This window comes from Carettochelys insculpta, chromosome 23 (genome assembly GCF_033958435.1).
Source record: "Carettochelys insculpta isolate YL-2023 chromosome 23, ASM3395843v1, whole genome shotgun sequence".
Classification (NCBI taxonomy): Eukaryota; Metazoa; Chordata; order Testudines; family Carettochelyidae; genus Carettochelys; species Carettochelys insculpta.
Genome location: NC_134159.1, coordinates 1,683,987 through 1,709,742, shown reverse-complemented (window position 1 = coordinate 1,709,742; position 25,756 = coordinate 1,683,987). Strand labels below are relative to the sequence as shown.

Here is a 25,756-nt window from a genome sequence, read left to right as displayed (position 1 = left end):
TTGTACTGCAGACAAAGGAGAAGGTGAAGCCTGAGGGGTTTGAATTGGAACTGGGAGTTGAAAGCAGTTAGTCTGGGCTGAGGGAGAGAGAGACAAAGGAGGGGGCAAGGCCCCAGCTCTGGGGGCCCCTTGGGGCCTCCTCTCCCCAACATGGATGAAACTGGCTGTCTCTGCCTGCTGTACTGACTCCTCTGTAGGATGCTGTGTCCTGTCGGCTAATAAACCTGCTGTTTTCTTGCTGAGTAAGAGTCTCTCCTGCCTGCGGACAGGGTGCAGAGCCTGGGGGACCCCAGAACCCCATCACACCCCTAAAGACCTTAAGAGCACAAGCTGCCAAGAGCACAATGCAAGGCAGCAGCAGCAGAGCGAGGTGGTAGTTCTTCTGCAATGCTACCCTTTGCTCCATCTCTCGCCTGGTACGTTCAGGAAAGGGTTCTCGTCCTCTCTGCTCTGGCTTTAGCAGTGGTGACAATGCTGGGAATGCCAATCCTCCATGGGAATCTGATCCCTGTTTACATGCTAATAGACGAGTGGTTCTGCTAACATCCTCCCAGGCCGGGAAAGCCCTTTAGTCAATGCCCTTTTGAGCAGCGTCGTACTCCTTGCATGCTGTCATTCTCCAACTTCTTTGCCTTTCAGTAACACACATTTACACACAAACCACAGCACTGAATTTTTTTTCCCAAAAGTTTTTATTTCCAGAGATTGAACTTCAATTTCAAGTACAATTTTCCATTCCTGTGCTCTTTCCCTAGATCAAGCAAATACAGGAGGGAAAATATATTTCTCTAGCACAATCAGTAAAAAATAAATATAAAACTTCTGGACATCAAGACTTTAGGTCCCATTTTAAAAGAGCTGGTACAGATGATTTCTTCTCCCCCAAAGATTTGATCAACAGAAGTGAAATGAGAGAGTTCTGGCCCCACAATCTTTGAGTGCGACTGGATGTAATTCTCTTTACAATGTATTCTGGACTTCAACAACAATAAAAACCCACACCACAATTACTGCCTTATAATAAATTACTATGTACATTTGTGATACCTCTGCCAATTAAGTGTTGTTCACGTTTCAATCTCCAGGCCGGGACAGCCTGGCAGCAGTCTTGCAAACCACAGCAACGACTGCGCTGCCATGTTGCTTCTTGCTTGGAGCTTTGCTCGCTCTCCAACCCATTAGCTGTGCCAACAAATGTGCAAGCAAAAGACGGCAACAAACCAGATAAGGTGCAATGCTTAAATAACCTGCGGGAAGAGCTGCTCTTGGAGTGATGGCGAAGTCTAGTTAGTGGTTTTCCAGTTTGGGATGTGTACCATACTGCTGGTTCAGAGCCACTCTTACCTGGCTCCTCTCTAGAGGGCGGGGGGCTGAGGCCGTCCTTATGGAGCCATCCTTCTGGCTGCAAAAGTTGCATCAGTGCCACTACCACTCAGATCAGCCACAGTGGCTATGCTTGGTCAGGCACCCCCTCCTCCAGGGGCTGTGAGTATCCACAGTGTAGGGGGACAAGGGCTCCAGGCTAGGGCTCCAACAAGGCACTTCTGAACACGGCTGGGAAGTCACTGTTCAGCCTGGCTCTCCATCCCCTTGCTAGACACAGGACTGAGCTTAGACACTTCTCAGGATGCTGATGCACTCAGAATTAGGGACCCAAGGGCTTGAAAACAGTCAAGTGCTCCTCTGCTTTGACAAAGGACCCCTTGTGATAACTGCTGTATACCACTGGCGAATGCAAGGCCTGCTCTACCAACCATCCTGGGCCATGCAAGTGACTCATCTGTCACTGAGCCTTGAGCACAAAGTAGCAGACTGTGAAATGCTGAGCGTCTTCAGTTCCCAGTAAAGTCAGCTGCATCTCCAGGCGGCACCCAGTGCCTTGCAGGACCAGGCCTAGAGAGTGGGCATTTCAAAGCACAAGACATGCTACAGCAGGTCTCATTAGTCTCCGCCTCAGTGGGAATGCTCTGAAGGTCAGGTTCGTTTCACAGCCCTAGAGAAGGTCGGTGGGAGAAGCTAGGTGCTTACATGACTTCTTTCTCCATTCCCAGACAGCTCAAGAGAGGAAACCTCCCTTTACAGAACACGCATTTGTCAGAAAATTAAAGGAGAAAGTTCTTCCTTTGGGGAGTTTGCCGATTTTCTTTTCAAATGCACTTTCAGACTGGTTCATTACTTAGGAGAACGCCAATGGTAAAACCTAATCTAATGGTTAATTTTTCTTGATTGGCATGATACTCTGAGCCTAATTTGTTAAGTTGAGGCCATAACTTGACTTGGAAGAGCCTAAACTTGGTTTCACACTAGTTTTACCCAGATGTTAGTCTGACTTCAGTGGCCTTACTGCAAACTGACACCAAAGCAAAGAGACTGAATCAGGTGTCAAGGGTTTCCAAAACTCGTTTTTCTGTTTTGCAGTAGTTGTTGGCTTATCACAGAGGTGCCTGGCTGAGCCAAATAGGCTTTGGAATATGCCTGAATTCACAGAGGCCCATAACTGTTGGGTCACTCCCCTGGGCACTTCATCTGGAGTGAAGTTTTGAGCCTCAGACTTGTATCCCACAGGTATGATCTAAGTTATAGTTAAGGAGAGGTTTTCACATTGGCAAGGGGACCACTGTTCGGTAAAGTCCTTTCACCAGTGAAGTTAAGATGGTGGGCCAAATTCCTGCCTCAGTTGGTACAACTCCAGTAAAGGCAATAAAGCTGCACCTGGGCCAAGATCAGTCCTGGTGCAACTCCACATACTTCAGTGCAGTTACACCCGCATCACAAATATTTCACAGGTTATTCCTGACCCCTTGGTCTGCAAGACATTTTTTCCCTCTCAAAGGCAGGTACCTTGTAGGGAAAGAGTCATAATCTTCCTTCCTTCCTTTCTTCTGCAAAGGATTCTCTGAAATGGTTACGTCTCTTGCAGTGGGATTTTGGTTTGATGGTTACATATGTTTCATGTACAAGATGACCTCCCCTAGTTTGATTATATCTATGTGAAAGTTGGACATTACTATTTACAATACCCAGATCTCAAATGTCATAATTACAGAAAATAGGAAATTCACCACTGTGCACTACTCTACATTTTTGGTGCATCTCTACTTTCTCAGCCTAACTCTAATGAGAAGCAGGCCCTTGGAGCAGGATAAGAGCCCTACCAGCTATAATATCTGAAGAAACCACAGGACCAGGTGGTTCAATGTCAGCCACGTGCTTACGTTCCGTTAGCCACTGGCTCTTCTAAGCATACATTTCCTAGCTGTGCCCTACCACAGCCAGGGCTGCCACCTCTAGAAAGGGGTGTGGTATGTTTTCATCTCTCATGCAAATGCAAACGCTGTTGCTCAAAAAGTCTGCGAGCAATTTCAAGTTGCTCTCTGTGATCCATTATGAAAAAGCCATCCCTGCTGCTCTCCTGGACCTTACAAATGCACACACTTAAATAAACCTACTCTATTTTTATGCCTTTTCATTGGGTTAGAACAGGGGAGCCCAACCTCTGGGCCACCACAGCATTTCATAATGCCCACAGCCTACTTCAACACAAGATACTAAGGGTGGATCCTTTAGCCTTTTGTTGTCATGTTTGTAAACAGCCAATACTGTGCATAGAAACGAACCTAATGAGACACACACGAAACAAGGTGAAGTTCAAATATAACTCAGTAAAGGTGCGTTGAAATTGGATTAAAAATCTGTAGACCCTATTTGCTCCCCCAGTCTCCCTGCAAGGTTGTGCTTAGGGCCGTGGGTTAAAAGTTTCAGTACCATGGGGTCAGGACGTTAAGCACTGTTTCCAAATCAGCATCTCAGTGCTTCTGACACTGATCTTAGCCTTCCTGGAACCCTTCCAGAGCCGTAGCTGAGCTTGGGGCCACGAGGTCCTTAGCGGAACCCCCATCTTGGGTGTTTCCTGCACTATGTCTCGAGGAGAAGAAAATAACTTGGTAAATTTATGATTTTAAGCATAATAAAAATCTAAAAGTGAATTTCTCATCTTAAACCCAAACAGTGTCTTTTCGAAAGGAATATGTACACTCACGTCAGCATCAAGCCTTCAGGCAGCTGGGAGAGTTTAAATGAAATTTTCCAGTTAACAGGTGTTTAACTTCCCAGGAGTTCTGACGTGGTGTCAGGTAGTAGGCACTACCTGAACACTGAAACAGGCAAGGGAACTGCAGCAGCTGCGTTAACACAGGTACTTCCTACCGCTTCAGTTTGAAAGGATCATGTGAAATGACAACACATCCTGTCGTTGTTAATTGCAAGTATGGATGATTGCAGTGGTGAAAACTTTAGTAAGGATTAGGCAACTCATGTACGTTAACACGGGATAAGTCTTCATTTAAGCCACAGACGTTGCCTTTGGCAGGTTATCACGGTGAACCATGAAGCTGTCACCCTCTCCACAGTACCAAACGTGCAGTTAAACTTTGCTGCTCCACAAGGCGACTGGGAAGAAGATGTAAGTAGCAGACCAAACGAGATAATAGAGAGACACTAATGAATAGGAAGAGAACAAAACCATCAGGATACCTGCAACAGGGAAGTAGCAAAGAAAAGAAGGTCAGCTACAACTGACAGGTGCAACACATGTACATATGAATTCACGCCCCTCCCAAATCCCTGCCTTTCTGTCACTGAAACATTTCCTAACAGGTGTGAGTCTGACAGAGCCTTCTGTTCGCTGCTGGAAAGAAATCCTTCAAAAGAATACCAAGCACAGGTTGTTTAGTCTGATCGGTTCTTCTCTTGCACCGTTCACAGCATAGAACTCTGTAGCAAAAGGGGCTATGCCAACCATGTATGGTGTGCTCCATGCTCTTAAAAGAGACCTATATAACCCAGGGACGTACAAGCTGCCAGAGTTACTCTTCTATGCTGAAGCAACACCCTATAGACGTCACAGTGGGGTGCTAAGGTTTGTGAGGCTAAACATGGGGAACACTATTGCCAGCAGCAGATGTAATGCCGTTCCCATCTCAGATTCTCTGCTGTGCTGCATACAGCTATGCCAAAAAATTTAACACTAAAACTGCCTCTGGTTATATTGCCTGTGCGCAGTTGCCAGCCCAGTGACCTAGTTCTCTGATCTCATTTACACACACACAACTGCTGTGCTGCTGCATCTCCTTGCTGTGTCTGTAAGTGACTACATAATTCTCCGGCTGCTTTTGTGGCTCCGTTTTGGGGGTCTCTAAAACAAAACAAGCCACAGTCTGTTACCTGTGGTTGGTAAAACCCCAGAATTAACACTGCAGGTGGAGATTTACAGGAGCATTGACTTGAAGTAAGAATGCAGCACAGTTCAAAGACTGAATTTGCTCTCTCATTCCCTTCTTACCGGCCTTGCTTGATGGAAAAGTACTTTAAAAAGAAAGCTAACAAAATTACAGTGCAACAAGTGTCTGCGAATGAAAACTGCAATTGTCCAGTAGGAGCTGCTCTTATTTTACACCTTCCTCCGAAACATCTGGAACTGGCCTTTCCCAAGGAAAGGAAACCAAGCAAGTTGGACCATTGATAGGAGCTTGTGTGACGCTTGATATGACTCCAAAATGTTTAGGGCAGATCGGAGGGAACAGGTCCTAAGAGCCTGATCACGGCAACAGAGTCAAGAAACTGGTTCTATTCCTAGTCTGGCCCTGGCCACTACGTGACCTAACACATGTGACATCAGTGCCTCTGCCCATTTGCCCAGCCCTAAAAAACTTCAGCAGCGTGCGTTCATGTCTCTGAGGGCAGGCACTGTGGACGTGCCGCAGGGTATTATTTTGGCTTCTCTTAAACAGGGACCCGCTGTGGTCAGATGCACGTTGAAGAACGTATACACCAGATATAGATTTTAGGTTTACAGTAAAATACCCAACTGTATATTTGCATACAGCTCCCAGGAAATGACCCTTCCCACCAGCCAGGCTGAAGGATGAAGTCAGAGAAATGAGAGCACTCAGCCTTCCTATGGTCTGCAGAGTGGCTCACCCTTTGTGTGTATTATCAGAAACAACTCAGAGCCAAGGTTTTATGCTGGTTTCTCTTAAAACTTACCCCCTGCGTAGACCATCTTTTTCCAGAGCTGGGACTCCAGTACTTTGTCATGGGGATAGAAGCCTTGGTCAACCATGAACAGGATCATTACAATGGCTACTATCCGGAGAAGCACAAGGTTGCCTCCGGTCAAGAGGTATGTGCCAGTCAGGAGGGAAGACGCATACGGACAGGGTAGGCCTCGGTACATGAAAGGGATTCCTACAAGGAAGAGGAAACAATGGGTGACTTTTTCTTTTACATTTGCCACAAAGCTAAGAGGCATAAGCCAGAGGAGTCAGGGAAATAAAAGGGACTGCTTGGTGCAGCCCCAGAAAGGGACATGGGCCTATTAGTCAAAATCTGAACAGTTCTTCAGCTGTTTAATCTGAGACAGGGAAAAATGAGCACTTAAAAACCACACACATGTCCCCATTCAAGCTGTGCATTTTTCTTTGCCTATGGGGGAAAACATCAAGGGCTAGACAGTAGACCAGGCTGTCCAGGAGTTCCGACTACATCAGTCACTGCAGTAGCTCAGTGCTGAGGCAAAGGGATCCGATCAAACATGGATTGCAACCTAAGCTGTCCCATGAAAGCTCGTCACTGAAAAAATCTTTTTGTTCGTCTTTAAAGCACTACATTCTGCTGCTTTGCTTTGTCTCACATGGCCACCTCTCGTTACAACCCACATAGGTCTTTCCTCTGTCTTCCCCTCAAACAACTGCGGCTACCTGTGTTTCCCACCAGGCTCTCTTTCTCTCTTGCTTTCCTCCAGTTATTGGAAAGGGAAATGCTGAATCTCACTGAGTCTTGGAGCACTAGGACAGCCAACGCTGGGCCAGATTGAAAAACAAACAAGTTGGCTCAGGTAGTCACAGGCCTGTCAGCCCAACCTTGACCCAGGGAGGATAACAGGGTGGCTGACATGGGACCCTACGGATAAAGAATTAAAAGGAGATATGATTGATGCAAATCAATATGGGCTTATGGAAAGTGTCTCCTGTCAGCCCAACTTGATACCGTTTTGATGGAGGTTATCTTTATCAACCAAATTTATGCTAGAGCTAACGTATTTTACTTAGGATGTCAGGAAAGCACGGGACTTGGCACTACACAGTTTAATTCAGAAACAAACAAACAAACCAAACAAACAGCACACACTACACGGGCTAAAACCAGGTGGGCCTGTTTCCAGAGGGGTCATCTAGTCTGACTTCTTGTACAGCTCAGGCCACAGAACATCCTCAAAATAATCCCCAGGGCAAGTCTTTTAGAAAAAACATCCCATCCTGATTTTAAAATCGATGGTGATGGGGAACCCAGTATAACCCTTGGGATGAAGGGAGCCTGCTAGCGGGGCGGAGGGGGGGAATGAAGCTGTTCCTGGGGTGAAGGGAGCCGGCTGCCAGCACGAATGCCTCTTGCTATTTGAAATCTTGGCCTTATTTCCAGTCTGAATTTGTCTAGCTTCAGCTTCAGACATTGAACTGTATTAATCCTTTTGCTGCCCATGTAGGTGCCTATGGACCGCAATCAACACAGCCCTCAGCATTCCTTCACTAAGCGTCTGGTTAAGGGATGACTTGACTTGACTGGGCTCTTCCATCTAGCAGCAAAAGGTCGAACGCAGTTCCATGGCTGGGAGTTAAAGTTAGACCTGTTCAGAGCAGAAAGAAGATGTACATATTTGATGCTGAGGGGAGCTAGCCACGGGGATAAGTTCCTGAGGGTAGTGGTGGCTTCTCCATCACTGACAATTGTAAAATCAAGCCTGGATGTCCTTCTAACTCTGCTCTAGGGTTATTTTGGGGCAGGTCTCCAGCCTGTGCTATGCAGGAGGTCTGAGCAGATGCTCACATCGGCCCCTTATGGCCTTTGAGCCTATGGCTCTATAACAGACTAGCTCAGAGGCGCATATGTTACACTTTGCTGCAAAGGCCGCCAGACCGCGCCCCAGCTAGGAGCTTCAAAGCATTAGGCCCGTTGGCACAAAGCCCTGTTGTCTTCTCTTGAGGTTCCATCTCCTGCTACCTCAACTGCTAGATCCTCGAGGAACGTAGCCATTAATGGAGAGCTAAGCCCACTCCTCAGCAGCATTCACTGATCTCCAAAATCTCCACAGCACTGGCCAAAGCCTGGGAGCCAATATTTCCAGCCTGCAGGAAAAGGGCTAAATCCCAACCCTACTGTTTTCAACGGAGTGGGAAAGAAAAACGAATAATGAAAACATTTCTACGCCCGCGAGCAGGGTTACCTTATGAGAGAGAGGAGTGTATCAGAGCCAGTACGTACCAGCTCACGGTGCATTACAGGATTACAGTACAAATAGCACATTCATGCTAGGTGAGTTGGTGGGTACTGACACAGACACACTCTCTCTCAGAGGTGTCCTCTGCTTCGAAAGGTCACATATGGTAACCCTACCCATGAGCTATCAGGAAACCTAAAGTTAGGGCCCCAGTAGCGGACACAGGGACACCTGCTTATCCTGCATGTGCTTTCCAAGTGCTGCATGTCTGTTTCACAGCCTGGGGGGAGTGAGAGGCAAAACATAAACCAGCCCCAAGAGTGGGGAAGGTTTTTAAGGCCGGGTTTGACAGAGCAATGAATGGGATGATTTAGTTAGGGCTGGTCCTGCTCTGAGCAGGGGGCTGAACTCGACGGCCTCCTGAGGTCTCTTCCTACCTTCACGTCTTATGATCCTTGAATCAGCTCTGTCTTGGAGGGAACTGACTTTCACCACATAATGCCCCACCTGAGCTCTGTTATTGCTGGCCATGACCACGCCCTGGAAACACGCACTCACCACTTGAGAAGAAGCACAAGCGAGCAAAGACCGCGAGCACGTAGACGATAGCCAGCAAGCCGTCCAGGAGCCCGTGAGCCTGCAGCAGCAGAGCTGTGGCCAGACCGAACGAGGTGAAATCAGCAAAATCATCTAGCTTGGCACCTGCAGGGGTAAGAAACAGCTGCTCGGTGACTGTGCACCTGGACCCCAACTCCACAAATGGCAGGAAGCGGCGAACGGACTTCCTAAGCCCCAGTACTCTTGGGGCAAGTCGAGCATCAGCCCAGGGAACGTCATGGACTGGACACAGCATGGCTGCCACCAGCACAGCAGGTCCATTAGACACTAAAGAAGTTCCACCTGTCCTGGCTTTGACCCATAACTGTTCGGACGGGGAGATTTCTGACAGCAGGGGGCTTTTCGGGCGCGCAAAGGCAGAACAGGAGCCAGGAGCAGGCAGGAGAAGCAAGTAACATTCAAAGTTGAAATACAGCCCAACTGTGTAACTGGGATTATAACAAGGCAGTGGACCGAGGCGGGGGGGCAGTTACTCTCCACCTTGGGCGCCAGCGAGACAGGCGATGGCGGGAAAGTCTTCCAGCTTAGGTGGGTGGGAAAAGTCTAGTTCTGACCGTTGATTTTACCAACCATTTGGAACTTTCTGCAAGGCACATTTTAAGCGGCTCAACTTCTCAAGGCCACTCCTGCCACCTCCAGAAAGCCCAGCCTTACTGCTGCCGGACAGCCTCCCTCTGCCCTGCTGCCAAAGGTGAGAGGAGGGGGCCCAGAGAACAGAGAGAAGAAATGGAGCCTCTTGAAAAAGGTTCATTTTTGGCACTCTATATTTCTGACCCATCCCTGACCAAGTTGTCCCTGCTGCAGTAGGGGCTGAGCTAGCTCTTCAGGTCCTGGTACCTCCTGGGGCCTGGGAAGTTCAGCTTGCAAAGTGGAGATGAGTTTCTTGGCTTCAAGAGTTCTCCTGTCCCCTCGAAGGAACCATGCTATCCCTCCCTCTTTGGCTAGCCCTTCCCCCGTGACCTTTGCTCAGCTGCTGCACTTGGCTTGGTTCACATCCACAGCACAGCAAGACACAAGATTTTCGCCCCCCCAGGAGCTACGTGGGTGATAATTTCTAGCTGAAACATAGTCAAATCAGGCCCAGGACACCCCCACCCCAGTGAAGGCATGGCTCCAGAGAGGTAAGGAAAAGCTCAGGCTATGTCTACACTATGAGATAGATTTGAATTTAAGGCAGCTAGCTCAATAATAAAACGTCACTGTAAATACCATTAGCTCCAATTACACAGCACTAATATTCACATAGGATCGTTGAAAATGGCTGGGTGTAGCATCAAGTTCAAATTTAAAATTTTGAAAAAAGGGCCAGTGTGGAAGCCCCATGTCTTAAAATCAAATTTATTAGCCTCCAGAAGTGTCCTGTATGTATCCCGCAAAGCTACATGGTTACCCGCCGGGTATGGCCACTTCCATCTCCACTGCTCTCCAGGGCTGCGTCTACACGTGCACGCTACTTCGAAGTAGCGGCACCAACTTCGAAATAGCGCCCGTCACGTCTACACGCGTCGGGCGCTATTTTGAAGTTAACTTCGACGTTAGGCGGCGAGACGTCGAAGCCGCTAACCTCATGAGGAGATAGGAATAGCGCCCTACTTCGACGTTCAACGTCGAAGTAGGGACAGTGTAGACGATCCGCGTCCCGCAACGTCGAAATTGCTGGGTCCTCCATGGCGGCCATCAGCTGGGGGGTTGAGAGATGCTCTCTCTCCAGCCCCTGCGGGGCTCTATGGTCACTGTGGGCAGCAGCCCTTAGCCCAGGGCTTCTGGCTGCTTCTGCGGCAGCTGGGGATCTATGCTGCAGGCACAGGGTCTGCAACCAGTTGTCAGCTCTGTGTATCTTGTGTTGTTTAGTGCAACTGTGTCTGGGAGGGGCCCTTTAAGGGAGCGGCTTGCTGTTGAGTCCGCCCTGTGACCCTGTCTGCAGCTGTGCCTGGCATCCCTATTTCGATGTGTGCTACTTTGAAGTGTAGACGTTCCCTCGCTGTGCCTATTTCGATGTTGGGCTGAGCAACGTCGAAGCTGAACATCGACGTTGCCGGCCCTGGAGGACGTGTAGACGTTATTCATCGAAATAGCCTATTTCGATGTTGGCTGCACGTGTAGACGTAGCCCAGGCGTGCAGAAGGAGGTCACGGGACGCCTGTGAATTTGAGTTCGTCAACACCCAGGTCTGGAAATGTAAATATAAAGGGCGCCCACAATGAAAAATTTCTTTTGCCCATCGCATTGCATCAGTAGCAATAGCATCAGTAGCCATCTCCTGCAATCATGAGCACTCAGGGTAGTGACCTGCCTAGCAGTTCTCAGGCTCACAAGAGAGCTCCAGCGTGGAGCCAGCAGGAGGTTCTGGTTCTTCTTGCAGTTTGGGGAGACGAGTCAGTGGCGAGCAGACTTTGGGTGTCCAAGAGGAACACAAACATACATGATACGATCTCACAGCTGATGACCACCAGAGGTCACTTTCAGGACTCTACACAACACTGTGTGAAGGTGAAAGAGTCCAGGCCTATCAGAGAGTCCAGGAAGCCACGCGGTGGTCCGGGTCATCCCGAAAGACCTGCTGCTGTTATGAATAGCTGCGCGTGCTTCTTGGGGTGGACCCCCACACGTTGCCCACTCTTCATTTTGACACTTGTGGAGGCCCTGGTCTGGAGTCCAGAGTGAGCCAAGAGGAGCTGATGGAAGAGGCCAATGGAGAGGACAGGAGCAACCAGCAGGGGCCCCAGGAAGTTCTTCCCGACAGCCCAGAGCTCTTCACACTAGATCTGGAGCCGGTCCCCCTTCTGCAGGTCCCCTGCATGCTGGTCCCCTCTATGCCAGTCCCTGAGCCCCCAGGACCAAGCTGTTCTGGTGAGTATTTTTTTCTGAATGCTGGAAGGTGGTTGTGGGTGGGTGTAGGTAGATGGGTGGATACTAACAAGCTGTTCCAAGGGGTACAGATCTATAGAAAACCTGTATCTGTGCCCCTCAGAACAGCGTGCTACTGTTTCTGGGGATGGAGTGCTTCTCCACAAAGGCCTTGTCCAGGCACTCTTGTATTTTTGCACGAGCTTTTTGGGTAGTGCACCTTGCCATGCCAGGCAACCACATAGCAATCTGTTGTCGTGGCGCCACACAGCATTTTGGCAGATTTTCCTGGCTGGTGGTCACACAAGATGAGCAGCTCGTTTGTCGGTATCTGTTAGTTTCAGGAGGGTGATGTCTTTAACAACCTACAGAAGCACGGGAATTTGGACTGGAGTTTTTTGCAATGATTCCTGCCCTCTCACATTTCCCTGGAGTGCACGGATGCCCCACCTCTCCCCGGCTCTGTCTGGCTAGCAGCTCTCCAGCCATTCTCCCATCCCATTTCCCTTCCCACCTGCATTTCCTTTCACTTTCCACCCAGCTGTCTCTGTGGCTGGAATGGAGCCCTTCCCCACCCTTTCCCCTTGTGACGTGGCTTCCGGGCCCTGTGCCCCTGCTACCACAAGCCAGCATGTGCCGCTCAGGTGGGCTTGCCTTCCTTTACATGGCCTTTTTTCCCTGATGAGGGCTGCTTCAGTGACTGCTGAGAAACTTTTCTACCCTGATCCAGCAGACGGCTGGAAAACTCCCTCCCACCCCCCGGCCCCAACATTTCTTTCCAATTATCATGGTTCCCTCACCACCCAGCTGTCCCTGTGGCTGGAATGGAACCCTTGCCCACCATTCGCTCTCCTGACGTGGCTGCTGGGCTCTGCAGGCCTTGCTCCTTGCGGAGGATTGCTCCAGGAATGGCCAAAAAAACCCTTTTTCTCCTGCTCCTGGACGGCTTCCCCTTCTTTGCACTCCCACCTCCCCCGTAAAGCAGACAACAGCTTACCATGTCCACAGTGAAATGTTCTGGATAAATGATGGTAAATGATGGCTTGTACAATGCACATTTTGAATCCCATCCTTAACACGCCTTAAGCGGCCTTGCAAAAAGAAACTTTCCCTGATAGTGCAGACAGAGACCCATTCATTCCACGGGTAAGAACTCAGTTTTCCTGAGGAGATGCTGACAGAGTGCACTGGCCACCTGCATCACCACAGCCCCCACTGTGGATCTGCAGACCCCAAACTGATTTGCCACTGACTGGTAACTGAGTGTTGCAAACTTCTATGGATTGCCACTTGCTTCTGAACCGGTACAGCTGGCCTCGTCCTTGAATTGCTGCACTTCAGGGCGGTGGTCAGCACACCACAAGGTTCCATAAAAGTGAACTTGCACATGTGAAAGTTCTGCACCCACTGCTGGTCAGCCCAGGACTCCAAAACGACGTGGTTCCAGCAGTGTGTGCTGGTCTCACGAGTCCAAAGCCGCCGCTCCGCTGTCAGTGATACATGCTGGGCAGCCAGCCCTGGTGAGCTCTTGGACCACAGTAGAAAGATTTCCTCTTCAAAATCTTCATCATCATCCTCAACCATCATCACACTTTTTAATCACCAGAAAAACTGCACGACAGTCCTTGAAATTGCTGTAACGGTGTGTGCAAGGAATTGAAGCATTTGGGGAGCTGTGCTTGCGCTAGCACTGCGACGGGGAAAATGGCAACATCTGTTCATTTCTGCGTGGTTACTGAGTGCTCTGAATTCCGGGCTAGCGACAAACACCCACAAGCAACTGGGGCTAAGGCACTGTGGGACAGGTACGCACAATGCAATGCTCATGCAGTCGAACTCGGATAAGGCAAAGGGGACACAAACTCGACACGGAGGAATTGGAGGTGGAATTTCCAGAAGGTTTGTGGACACAAATTCAAATTCACAAGAACGAGGTTAAACAAAAAAAAAAAAAAATCAAATTTATCAAAAGTCAAATTTATCTTGTCGTGTAGACATAGCCTCAGACAAAGACCCCCGTGTTTTTTATCCACTATAATATGTAAGTGAGGATACTGCTGACTATTGGCCCTTAGTTAAAGTTGGATGAAGCAGTTTGTATCCCGTCGACGTATTCTGCCCTAGCAACCAGGCTAAGTGTTTCTAGCCAATTATTTGCTATGCCTGGGCTTGCATTCTCTTTCAGTTGCTAATCCCAAAAAAACCTTAAGTAAGAAAACTCTGGTACTTCCAGGGTCAATTCAAGTTTAACACAAACAATCCTTTGTTCTCATGATCTCTTTTGTTTTGTTTTTAGACTCATGCTTTGGGTCTATCATTCACATTAAATCTACACTCAGTTTAAAATTCTAATTTACTGGGGTCTAATATGGGCCTATTTTCTGGTCAGAGGAGGGTAATCAATGCCAATCAAGAGGAGTGACGGGAAAGCAGATCCTGGCAAACTAACATGATTTTTTTTTTAAAATGAGATTCCAAGTTTGTTTGCCAAAGATGATAATGTTGACTTAACACCTTCAGATGCCTGCAAGGCATTTGACATGGGGCTGAATGTTACACACATTAAATGCTGTTTAACTGATACATCTCAAAATGTAACTGTAAACATGGGTAACTGAAGAGTCAGGACCCCCACTCCTGACCCTCTGCCGTTTCACGTTTTATCAATGACTTGGAGAAAAGCACAACATTATAACTGATGACTCTTCATCTGCATTTTCCGTGAAGACCCTTTCTTTGAAAACTGGCACCTCCTTCTGCGCTGTCTGGGGGTACCAAAGTATTACCTACTACCTTCTCTAACGACACTAAATGCCGCTGCCTCTAGGGCCCAGGAATCGCAAAGCTACAGCAGAGAGCACAGGAGTCACTTTTGGCCTGTGTAGCATCAGCACTGTTAACCTCCTGTGCCTTCTGGCAAAACCTAGCTTGACCCCTGGTTCCCGAAGGCACCTTTCATGGCTGCCAGATAGAAAAATGCTGCTTCTAAACCAAGCACAGCCGATCTAGAGTTACTGGAGGGACAACACACCTGGAGAGCACCACAACGCCTTTCCCTACAGACACCATGAGCCAGCAAGGTTAGCAGCTGAGCTGCTCAGACAGAGGCAGTATCCCAGTTGAGCTGTAAGCAAGCTGCTCCAGTCCCAAACACAGACTTACCCTGGCTACACGCACAGAAACAATCTTACATGGGCAGAGTAAGTTCAACACAGAGAAATAAACTGGGAATGCCCAGTAGCCTGCGTACATAGTCCTTGCATTCCCAGGGCCCAAATCTGGTTTTGCTCAGGGCCTTAGCCAATCATTCACACCAGTCCAGCACAGGTGTTAAACGCCACCACTCTGACCAGGTGAGGGTTATAGTCACTTTGCACCTGTGTAAATGGCTCCACGAAGTGCGGTGCCATGTTGAATCTGGCCACTGACTGCAAAGGAGGCTTTGGATAGGCTAGAAATGCAGCACCAGACCCCGCCTCGCCCCGCCTCATGAGCTTCCCTTTCGAATGCTCTACTTAGCTCTTTGCCCTTGCAGGGCTGATTGCATATATAATGTGTCCTGAAAACTTAGAAGCACACCATATTCCCTCTCTGGCATGGCTATAGGGATGATAACTGATGAAGCCAGACTGCACTGAAAACCTAAGTCTAGTATTCAATTTCTCCTCTCTTCCTCCAAGCAAAGGCTCCAACTAGCATTCTGCATGAGCAATCCACATTCTGGCCTAAGTAGCTGAGTGGGGGAGGTGGGGGGAAAGATGGCAATAGAAAACTAAGGGAAGGTTCTGGGTTTGCCCACCAGATCACTCCTCAGCTATCCAGGGAAGTTTGAGTCCATGTAGAATTAGAAGGGTTTTAAACCCACCCTGCAGCAAGACTCAGTGGTCAGAGTTTCACATGGATCTTAGGCCAAGCCAGAGGCAAGGGCTCTTTGCAGAGAGTCTGATGGAGGTAGCTGAATGGGGAGCACCCAGCCACACATGTGGTCCCCACTGGAAGTAGTGTCAAGGGGAACAGTGCAGTAGAGGTCTCCATTCTGCAGCCTCAGGACAGGGATGCGGTGTGTCTTCTCTCCCTGTGCCAGGGTCCAGCCGTCTGCGATAGCCCCCTCCCACACAAAGCCTGCTCCTCACCCGTGTCTTACTGACAGGGCTGTCTTGGTGCTTTCTACCAGCCTGTCTGCAATGCCCTCATTCCCAAGAGCTAACGGGGAAAGGACTGAAGCTGACTGGCTATCACGAGAGGTGCCACCTTCATGGCTATGGAGTTCATTTGGCTGTTTCGATCTGCAGCAAGAAGGGCTGGAAGGGAGAAGGGCACAGTCTGAAATTCTCTGGACCATAACAGGCCTTCTGAAGAATGCTTTCACAACTCAGACTCCTGACCGCGCTCTCAGGAATTCGACAGGCAAACTGCCTTACACAGAGCAAGACACGTCCGGCAGTTACGGACCGCCGAGCGTGGCAGCAGGCAGAGGCCCTCCTGCAAGGAGAGGCCCAATGTGTGAGATGATTACAGGCCTAAGACTCTGAGCTCCTAAGGGAGGACAAGATGGAACTCACCCAGGGCTGAGCAAGCATTCAGTTGCCGAGCAACCGCTCCATCAGCAAGGTCAAGGAGGAATCCAATCAGGAGCAGCCAGCAAGCACAGTGGTATTGCCTGGAGGAAAGAGCACGGGAAGAACATTAGCGTCGCCATGGCTACCTCAGGTCCCAAGGTTATAGCAGGCACCAAGAGCATTCATCTCCAGGGTTTCTGCAAGACAGCCTGGGAAGCTGGAACGGGCACGGCCCTGTGTCGGTGCAGGGGCCCAAGATCCAGGCTTACTCCCGTGTATTCTGCTCTGCCTCTGCCTTTCCCACCCCCCCAGGAGCTAGCTCCCGTGGGAGGTGGGCCTGCAGCTCCTGCTGCCAGGCTCACGCAGGGCCTCCCGAAGGGGAAGCAGCACCTAAAGCGGAGGAGCAAACCCCACTCTGCCAGCTGGCGGAGGTGCCAAGTGTGTGGGTGCTGTGGGACAGCCCCTTGTCAGCTATCCTGATCCTGTCAGTGTCTCCCACCTGCCCCACACACCAGCCCCTCCTGCCCGCTGTAGTCAGCAGGTTCCTGGCACGCTCTTGACCAATCCAGTTGAATGTGTGTTAGAAGGTCACCAAGAGAGACCAGCAGGCAAACACATTTGGTAGGCGAGTGGTCTAACAGGTGCAGCACAAAGTCAGTCACTCCCCTGCTCTTTGCTCTCCTGTTGCTGTCCCCTCGCTATACCAATGGATCCCCTGCCCTCTTGTTCCAGGGCCCCCTCTGCTTTCATTTCAGTTGTGCCTCTGTCCTGGGTACATGTGGAGGGCAGAACTTGGTCCAACTAGGAGGATACTGACTAGCAGCACAGTGCTCTGGGAGTTATTGTAAGAGCTGGCCCAGGCATCGCTCCGTTCATAAACATGGTGTCTGTTAATCCCTGTGCCTGGGCACATTCCTGGGCCTGCTGCAGAGTGAGCTGCTATGTGGTACCCAAACTGCAGCAGAACATCTGTGCTTCAAAAAGCATCAGCTCCTCTATCATCACCAGCTGCCTAATCTGTTGCATTCCCTTTGCTGTGTGGGAGAAAGGGCAAGTGCCTCATGTCCCAAGCAGAGTTAATGAACTTTCCCCAGCAGGTGACTGCAGAGGTTCCTAGATAGGATTTATGAAAAGGGCCTTTCCAAATTCAGGGCCTGAGAAACGTATGTGAGCCATGAAATCTGGTTCCCCTGTGACGTGTGGCTATTGCAGGGGGTCGTGGCATTGCCTCCCTTAGTAACGTGTTGCCCTCAGAGCTGGGCAGCAGAGCGGCGGCGACTGGCAGGTGCCCAGCTCTGAAGGCACCAGCAGCTCTGCGGAGGGAAGGGTGCTGCCTCACCTCAGCACCTGTGTTGGCAGCGTGCTACCTTCAGAGCTGGGTGCCCAGCCAGCAGCCACCACCCTCATGACCCCCCACCACCAATCTTTTTGTTCAAGACCTCCAGTTTGAGAAACGCTGCAGTGTCTGAACATGTCTGTGAAATCTGCTATTTATGCCATGACAAGCCTGTGAAACATGTGCCACTTCTCTGTGACTTAAATAGGCCCTGATTCTGGAAAGGGGTATTTGGGTGCAGACTCCAAATTGTCTTCTCTACTACCATTTAGAAATGGCACTAACAGCTGCAGAAATATCCACACCAGTTACTGGGATGTCCCATTATGTGACCTCTTGCACGAGTTTTGTTTGCACCTTGGTCCAAAATGTTTGCACTGTAGTTTCATGGGTTTCATTGCACTGCAGACTACAAACTCCCAGCTCTTTGCAGCAGCAGCCAGCGCAGAGCTTACTGCCTCCTGTTACTAAACTGCCATCTCCTACCACTTGAGCTAAGCACTGAGGAGGAAAGAAGCCTCCTGAATGCACGGTCTACGTTGCCTGAAAACGGTAACGTGAGGTGGGACAAGAGATCTCAAGCCGCGTCACCTCAAAATTTAGATGTTGGGGTTTTTTCCAAACAAAAAACTTAAAACCAGTAGAAACATCTGCACCACAGTAGAGTCAGGGCTGCCATCTGCACCATGAGCAAATCTGCAGTGTGGCTAGGAGCTCATGATACTGTAACCAGGCCACATAATGGCAGGTGTCACGTAACTGGATTTTTACACGGCGTGTGGAAGCCATTTTACATCTCCATTGTAACTATTGGCGGGGGCCCAATGTGTGGTGACTAATGAGAGCTGAAAGCAGGGCTGGTCAGTTTCCTGGCTTCCAAGAGGGGCGGGGAACTGGGAACCAGGGGAGCAGCCTGGTTCCCATCTGCCCTGGGCTTGCAGGACGAGGGCTGGTCAGTTTCCTGTCTCCTTCCCCCTGCCTTCCTCCAGTGGCACAGCTGTTAGTGGCACCTCTAGGGGAAGGCAGGGAGAGGGCTTTTAGCTTGCCTAGCTGCCTGCAGCTAGGCATGCTAAAAGCCCCATCTCTCTGCCTTCCCCCAGCCACGATGCTGTCAGCCTGAAAGCCACACGGCTGGGGGCAGGCAGGGGAAGTGGCCACAAAATAGCTTCACCTTGCGCTTAACTTGCATTAAAGCCGCGTATTTCAAGGATTTACTGTATTAGGTGATGAGCTTTCATAGGACAGACCCACTTCTTCAGATCAACAGCATTTCCAGGACAGACTGACAGTTTTCTAGCACAGAGCTCCAGAGAGACAAAAACCAACAAATGAGATACATGGAATTGAAGGGGGTGGGGAGGGGAAGAGATCACTGCAATCAGGCAAGATACCTAACCCTAACACCTCACAGCATGGGCCAAGGCTGAGCTAGGGTGATCACACTTACAGGCAGGTCGCAGCTCTGGAGATTAACTTCTTGGGAGTCGGTTTAGTGGGTCTAGCAGGGGCGAACTAACCGACTGCTTCTCACACTCCTGTTGACCCCAGCGCCCCAGAGGGTTGCAAGGAGGAAGGGAAGTGGTTGGAGAGTTTCTCCTGTCAACCTCCTGCAGCACGAGCACACAGGCACTTGAACTACGCTATGTTGATTCCAGTTACGCTCGTCACATAGCTGCGGCTGTGTCACCTAGTTTGACTTCTCCCTCCCACGTAGTCCTGTCCTTGCAAAACACTCCCTGCTGGGCCAGATCCTTCCCTCAGCCAGTGGGACTCTGACGATTCACATTAGTGTGGAACCAGCCCATCTGCTGAGCTGTAACCAAGCCTCCACCTAGCTTCTGTAGCAGCAGACAGGCTTGAAGACGAATGGCAGACAGGCTTGAAGAGAGCACTAATGACACCTCACTAGACTGTTAGCTTGGCTTTGCTTCAGGGAAGTGTCTCCCTCCAACTGCTCCTCCTGAATGAAACGCTGCATACAAGTAACACCCCCTGGAAATAATTCCTGGGCCTTGCTGGGCTATTTATTTTATTGAGGACTATTTCAAACGTTTGCCTGGAGGGCGGAAGCCTGAGACAAGCAGGTCTTTCCTTTTGATGTTGCTTTATGAGCAGAACTGATTCCCGGCTTGACAAGCTGGATGGAGATTTCTGACCCTATGCCAACAGTCTGAGCACAGGGAAAATTTGCCACTGGTTATACATAATGAGGGCTCTCTGCCCCTGCCCGCGACGCAGCCCTTCCCATGCAATCAGAGCCAGACGTACCCGTTGAGGTTGCAGAGGATGGAGGACAGACCCATGATCAGGTTAGCCACAGAGATGGCATTGGCAACATTCTTGCGGACAAACTCCAGAGCCTGGGCTCGGCCTGCTTGCTCACTCAGGAACAGCTTCTTCACGTGGTGAAATAGACCTGGAAGCCAGCAGGGGGGACAGAGTCAGGCTGAGAAGACCTTTGCGGCTGCCTTTCCAAGAGGAAATTATTTAAGCACAGATCCTTGGAGAACAGGAGAAGGCCCAATGGATCAGCGTTGAGTCTACAGTTAACTCCCCACGTCTCTGTGAATCCATTCTAGGGTCAAGCTGAGGGACTCTTGGAGCGGGCAGATTTTATGGTGTCACCATGCAGCTAGATTCTGAATGGGGGTTGTATTGCACTGTGTCCTGGGCCACAGAACTGCTGTTAAAAGGGGACAGGAGCTTCTGGGCCTCCTCAGGTTTTTCCCATAAATAAAAGTAAAGCCAATAAAACGACAAACATCCATCACAGCCCAGTTTGGATTTTAAGGAGGAGATGGAAAAGTGGTGGGCTGGAGACTGCCCCCCACCCCACAAGCCTAAGTTTAGTCCCTTCCTTCAGAAGAGTTTGCTTTTGGGGCAGGCTTACAAAGAGAGGAGTTTTCCTGCTAGCGGTGTGTAAATTGGCACCTGGCTGTTCTCCGGGGGCAGGCCTGACACAGCCAGCAGTTCTCAGCCATTACAGGGGCCAGCACACACTTCAGCGCTCCCTTTGGCAGCAGTGAGTGCCAACCTGCCAGCCTGTCTACCACCCCTCTGCCCCGCTTCATGAGACAATTAACATGAGATTAGCTCCCAGAGGTGCTGTTCTCTACAGCCATGCATGCTGCCCAGCAGTCCCATGCACTTCCAAGCCTTTGTTTCACACTTGTCTAATTACCTGGCACTGCATGTCCCCCGTCAGCTTCACTCCCTTGCTACGATCTGGACATGTGCAGCCCTAGCACCCTTAGATACACGGCATATCTATATTCATAGAGATGGGTGCCTTTTCCTTCTGTCCCACTGGCCACCCCTTCCCTTAACAGCAAGTTGCAGAGGGGAGGACAGAGTGCAATTATAGGAAGATGTTATCTCAGGGAGTAGCCCTGTAAATGGCAGGTGACACTCAGCCCTGTGCAGCCCCCACGGAGTCAATATTGGCTAAAGTGGCACCTGGGGCTCGTGCTGGCCCAAAGTGATGGAAGTTTATGCAAGTTAGTTTTGCATGGTGTCAGGGGAGGAAATAAAGGAGACAAGTTCTAGGCCACTGTAGCCAGAGATAACATCACAAACAAAAGCGATTCACTCTGCAGCTGTTCAGCCCCATTGCCCCATTGACTTCCATTCCATTCACCCCATTCCGTAACCACAGGCCACAATTATACAATATGCATCTTTAAAAAGCTTAGCAGAAGACTCTTAAAGGCATCTCTGCTTTGCTCCCCCACACCCACAGACAACCAGGAAAACAAACATCATTTTTACTTAGGAAAAAAAGCAAAATTCAAACTTACAATAAAAAACCAACCCCACGTTTTAAGCTCTATTTATCTTATATACCTATAGGGCTACTCTTTAGAGAAAAGGTTAAGGGTCATGTCCTACTAGTGTGTTTTGCACCCTGCCCTTGACGTGTTTCCAAAGCCAGGCAAGTTCATGAGATTCTTCATCTGAAAGAAAACAGCATGTCAGAGCAAAAGCCACCACTGCGAAACGAGTCAGCCTGGAGCATACGGCTTTCCCTCCCTCCCGTCAAGCCCTCCCAAGACTCCAACTGGGACAACACAGGGGAAGCTAGTATCTCGTCAGGCACACCTTCATCCAAGTTTCACTAGCAGCACCTGCTAGCGTGAAACCAGATTCTCCCCAGGGCAGTCATTGGGCCCCCTCCGGAGGTACCCGCCGCAGGCAGCCGTATTCTCTTTAAACTTCAGGGACCTGCTCAGTTGCTCACTCTTTGTACAAAAGCATGTTCATTTTTTAAAATAACTGTTAAAAAAAATCCCATCAAACCTGCAAAGCTCTGTCCATTCTAGGCAAGGTCAGAGGAACATAGTGAACCTGTCCGCTTAAAATACTTGAGCAGATAAAACATGCACTCGGAGCACTACAAAGAAGTTTATTTGTCCCACATTATAACCAATCCTGCCTGTCACTTCGATTAACATAAAACATAGCAACAAAGGTTGCTAGAAAAGAGATCATTTACCCCAGTGTGCGCATTGGAAATGTTTCATGGACTAAATCAAACAGGATGTACAATCAATGCTCATGAAGTGAAATGAGTTACATCCTTAATAAAAAGAGCTGGACTCCCAAGTTGAAAATGCAGGAATGTTTTCTGTGCTCAGGACTTGTAGAAGGTAGTCAATTACATCCAACTTTTCAAACGAACTGGCTGAAAAATGTTCTGTAAGAAATGAAATCTAATGAACAGATTTTTTTCGCTGTCAAAAGCTGAACAGCTGACTTATTGGGTTTAGCATCAGTTCCATTTGTGTAGGTCGTACTCCTTTACCGCAAGCTAGGGGAGATGTCAAAGGTTACAGACACCCCAGAAAGAGAGGGGAATAACGTACAAGAAAACAAGGTGCTTTCCGTATGAATTAAAAGCATGCTTCTCTGTACCTTTGGGACCTAATCTGCCACCTTGCTTTGGCTGCACTGTGCTGTTTCAATAATTAAAAACATTGATAACATGTTTGCAGCCACTTTGCATCATCACAGCAGCAAAAATGAGCTGAGTGTACCGGTGACACTGGCCTATTATATTTGCAGTAATAAGGCTGTTTACAGCATTTCTAGAGTTTGGCTTAAATTCTCCTCTCAATGACAGGCACTAGTCAGTAGGTGCAAGCCAGGGAAAGGTTGTGTCTTGCTGCCTTAAGGGCTTTGTTTTTTTTAAAATTTGCTGCTGGTTGGAGACTGGCAATGACAATACACAAATAGGAGTTTTAAATATACTATAAATGCAGTTCAACTTTTCATCTCAGTAATGTAAAGACTCCAGATATGACTGTTTATCAATGGAGCAGAAGGCCACGTAGACATACACAAAAAAGGCAGGAAGGAGCAAGAACAGAAGGAAAAACAGCCTGACTCTAACTTGTCCCTCTTTATGCAAGCATATGAGCTAAAGCAGCAGCCAGTGGTAGGAAGCTAGTTTCAATCATTTTGCTCAATTGCTCATTTTAGTCTCAGGGGCAAAATTAATCTGCATAACATTGATTTTAACGGTTTGAACCAGGCACAACTCTAGGGTTGTACACAAGTGACCTGGCATCAGATTCTGTATTTCGTGGACACTCCTCTGAGAGCAACGGGGGTTTCTGGGTCTCCACCAGGTGAAACCCAGCATGGGGCAGGAGGCTAATGTGCAAAGGCCTACTTGCCATTTAAATACCGACAAAGTGGACACAGGACTTTGAGTACACCCCTGTGTCTTGCACATAGTCCTCTGCATGCCGTGCTAGGCTGAGTCGTCTGAGACCATTTACTGCCGCCTGTGGGGTGTTTTCCTTGGTTACACCCATTTCACTTTGTACCCACTGGCTTGGTTTTATGTTAATTCAGTGCAATCTACCTCTTCCAGCAGGAACCTTTAGCACTGGGACTTGGTTTCCTCTGTCAGTTAGAAGGGCACTAACTTGTTCTCTCCCTCTGTTGCAAGGACAGTGTGGCCATGTTGGAGGAAGAGTTGCAAAAACCCCAAGCTTACCCTGGCTGAGCTGAATGTCTAACCCAGATGAGAATTTTGGCTTCCAAGGTAAATTTGCAGAAGAACCTCAGGTGATCCTAGGAGGAGTCCTACCCAGGTACTGACTCAGCCAGATCCTATTTAGCAACATATTCTGGAGGAGGAACTGCAAGATGGGCATAATGTGGTGCATGTTTTATGTGCTAAAATGGTATTTTAAGTGAACAGCTCAGATCCCAAAACACAAGTGAACGGCTCCTTAGTCTCGTGCAATAAGTGGACATCATAATCCGTACTATACCTCTCCAATGGAACATGTCTGTGATGTTTAGAGTCAAGAAAGACTTCATTGCCTTTACATTATTCCATCATCAGATACTACTGCCTCTGCTTTTGAATTCCAAGATAGTGTATTGAACACTGAACCATCACCCCCTTTTCCCCACTCACTAATCGTGCCCCCCAGCCCGCCCCTCAGATTATATTTGTTGCTGGTGTTGGAATTCAGCAGCTAACATGCAGCCAAATGCAACATTTGAACAAGAGACTCTCACAGAGTCTTAAATGAAAAGATCTAACCAGTGGGCTCCAGTTTCACTCCTTTACCTTTTTCAGCTGAATTAAACAGAAGACTTGAGAAATATATAGGACACCTGTGGTTCCCCAGGACCAAATGGACCTTCCCCCACCTCATTGATTTTCTGTCACAGTTGAGAGGCAGGCCAAAACGTATTGCAAACGTCATGGAAGTGTTTTGTATTCACACACGTAGGTGGATCTCAAACTCCTGGAATGAGCCTGGCTTAGATGCCAACACCATGACACATCCAAAATTGAAAACCATCCAAGATCTCTGCTGGGACTATTTTCATTCTAAGGGGTGATGTACAACAGTTGTTCTCCCACATCATGAGCTTCTTCAGAAGAAACAGAGCCTCTGACCTCAATCTGCGCAGCAGCTGCTTGCTGCGTGTTTTATTCAACTGGTGAGGCTGGCTGAAGTTTTATTTATTATGAAACAGTTATTTTTATAAAGGAGTGTACAATGGGGTCTTGCCTCACACTGAAAGCCTATCAAAGACACATGGGCCTGATTTTCCCCTCACTCCCTCTGGTGTAAGTGCACTAATGCCCGTGGCAGTCCTTCACACCTGCGCAAAGACGGTGTGAATAAAATTTACCAAGGCAGGTGTCTCTGGGCACTCGCACTCATTTAGAGCCTGGTCTGGCATTTCCAGCTCAGGCAAGGCTCCAGCTGACTCCAATGAAGCTTTGCATCAGCAAGTCCAGAAAGATTCAGCCTCTGTACACTAAACCTGGCTAACTCTTGGGATTAATTTCACCGCAGTCCCAAGGGGACCATATAAACTCTGGTACGCTACTAGACCCATAGCAAGGGCCTCATTTGGGCACCCTGCACTGGGGTGACTTTCTTCATCACTTCATTGCTACAAGATAAACTTGAGCAAACTGATTATCCTTAACCAAAATTCAACAGACACATCTGAACAAACAGGGCTGAGCAGGTTAAGTATTTGCGTCACTCTACAGCTGGAGGGGAACTAAATTAAGACAGGCCATTAAATAAAGAACTCTAAACCTACTATAAGCCTGTACTGTGACATCAACGAAAATCCCGCTTTATGAAAGCGCCGAGGGCCTCAGAACTGTCACCACTGGCTTTCCGTCAGTCCATAGCATCTGGAAAGACGTGTCAGTTAAAACTAGCATGACTTATTCCCCCACTCAGCCATCACAGCCAGCTTGATGGTCTTCAGTCCTATCACAAGTGACTAGCCTTGAGGGCTACCTGGAGAACTAAAAGATGCTTAGACAGATGTACCTGGCAGCTGCTATCCAGCAAAGCAGCCATCAGAACTAATAACTCGCTAGACATATGAGACAGACCTTGAGCACACATATTGTGCGCTCTGATACCACCCTACACTAGGCCAGAGACAACACTCCACCGCTCCCTCTGGAGATCAGCACAACTTCTGTCACTGGCTTGAAGTGAATTGGAAAGGGTCCGCAAGTTTATAGGACATGATTCTCATCTCACGCCAGGTGCACACAAGTCTCCTTTCCACCAACTTCAGTGGCCTCACTCAATTATTTTGGGACAAGTAAGAGCAAATACC

General features: G+C 48.9%; 1 protein-coding gene across 8 annotated transcripts in view; it reads right to left on the bottom strand.

The window, feature by feature from the left end:
* Nucleotides 1-673: 673 nt before the first annotated feature.
* TMEM269 (transmembrane protein 269) overlaps nt 674-25,756 on the bottom strand; it is a 46,031-nt gene continuing 20,948 nt past the window's right edge. For 3 of the 8 annotated variants that reach the window (XM_075017989.1, XM_075017991.1, XM_075017992.1), the window contains 6 exons: nt 21,479-21,588; nt 19,904-20,051; nt 16,303-16,400; nt 8,834-8,977; nt 6,046-6,246; nt 674-4,533 (listed from right to left, as the gene is read on the bottom strand). In XM_075017989.1, coding sequence (XP_074874090.1) covers nt 4,424-4,533; nt 6,046-6,246; nt 8,834-8,977; nt 16,303-16,400; nt 19,904-19,938 — 588 coding nt within the window. In that variant the 5' untranslated portion in view covers nt 19,939-20,051; nt 21,479-21,588 and the 3' untranslated portion in view covers nt 674-4,423. Of the gene's footprint in view, nt 4,534-6,045; nt 6,247-8,833; nt 8,978-16,302; nt 16,401-19,903; nt 20,052-21,478; nt 24,029-25,756 lie in introns of those variants that run through there. The other 5 variants (XM_075017987.1, XM_075017988.1, XM_075017994.1 and 2 more) reach the window with 4 other exon arrangements.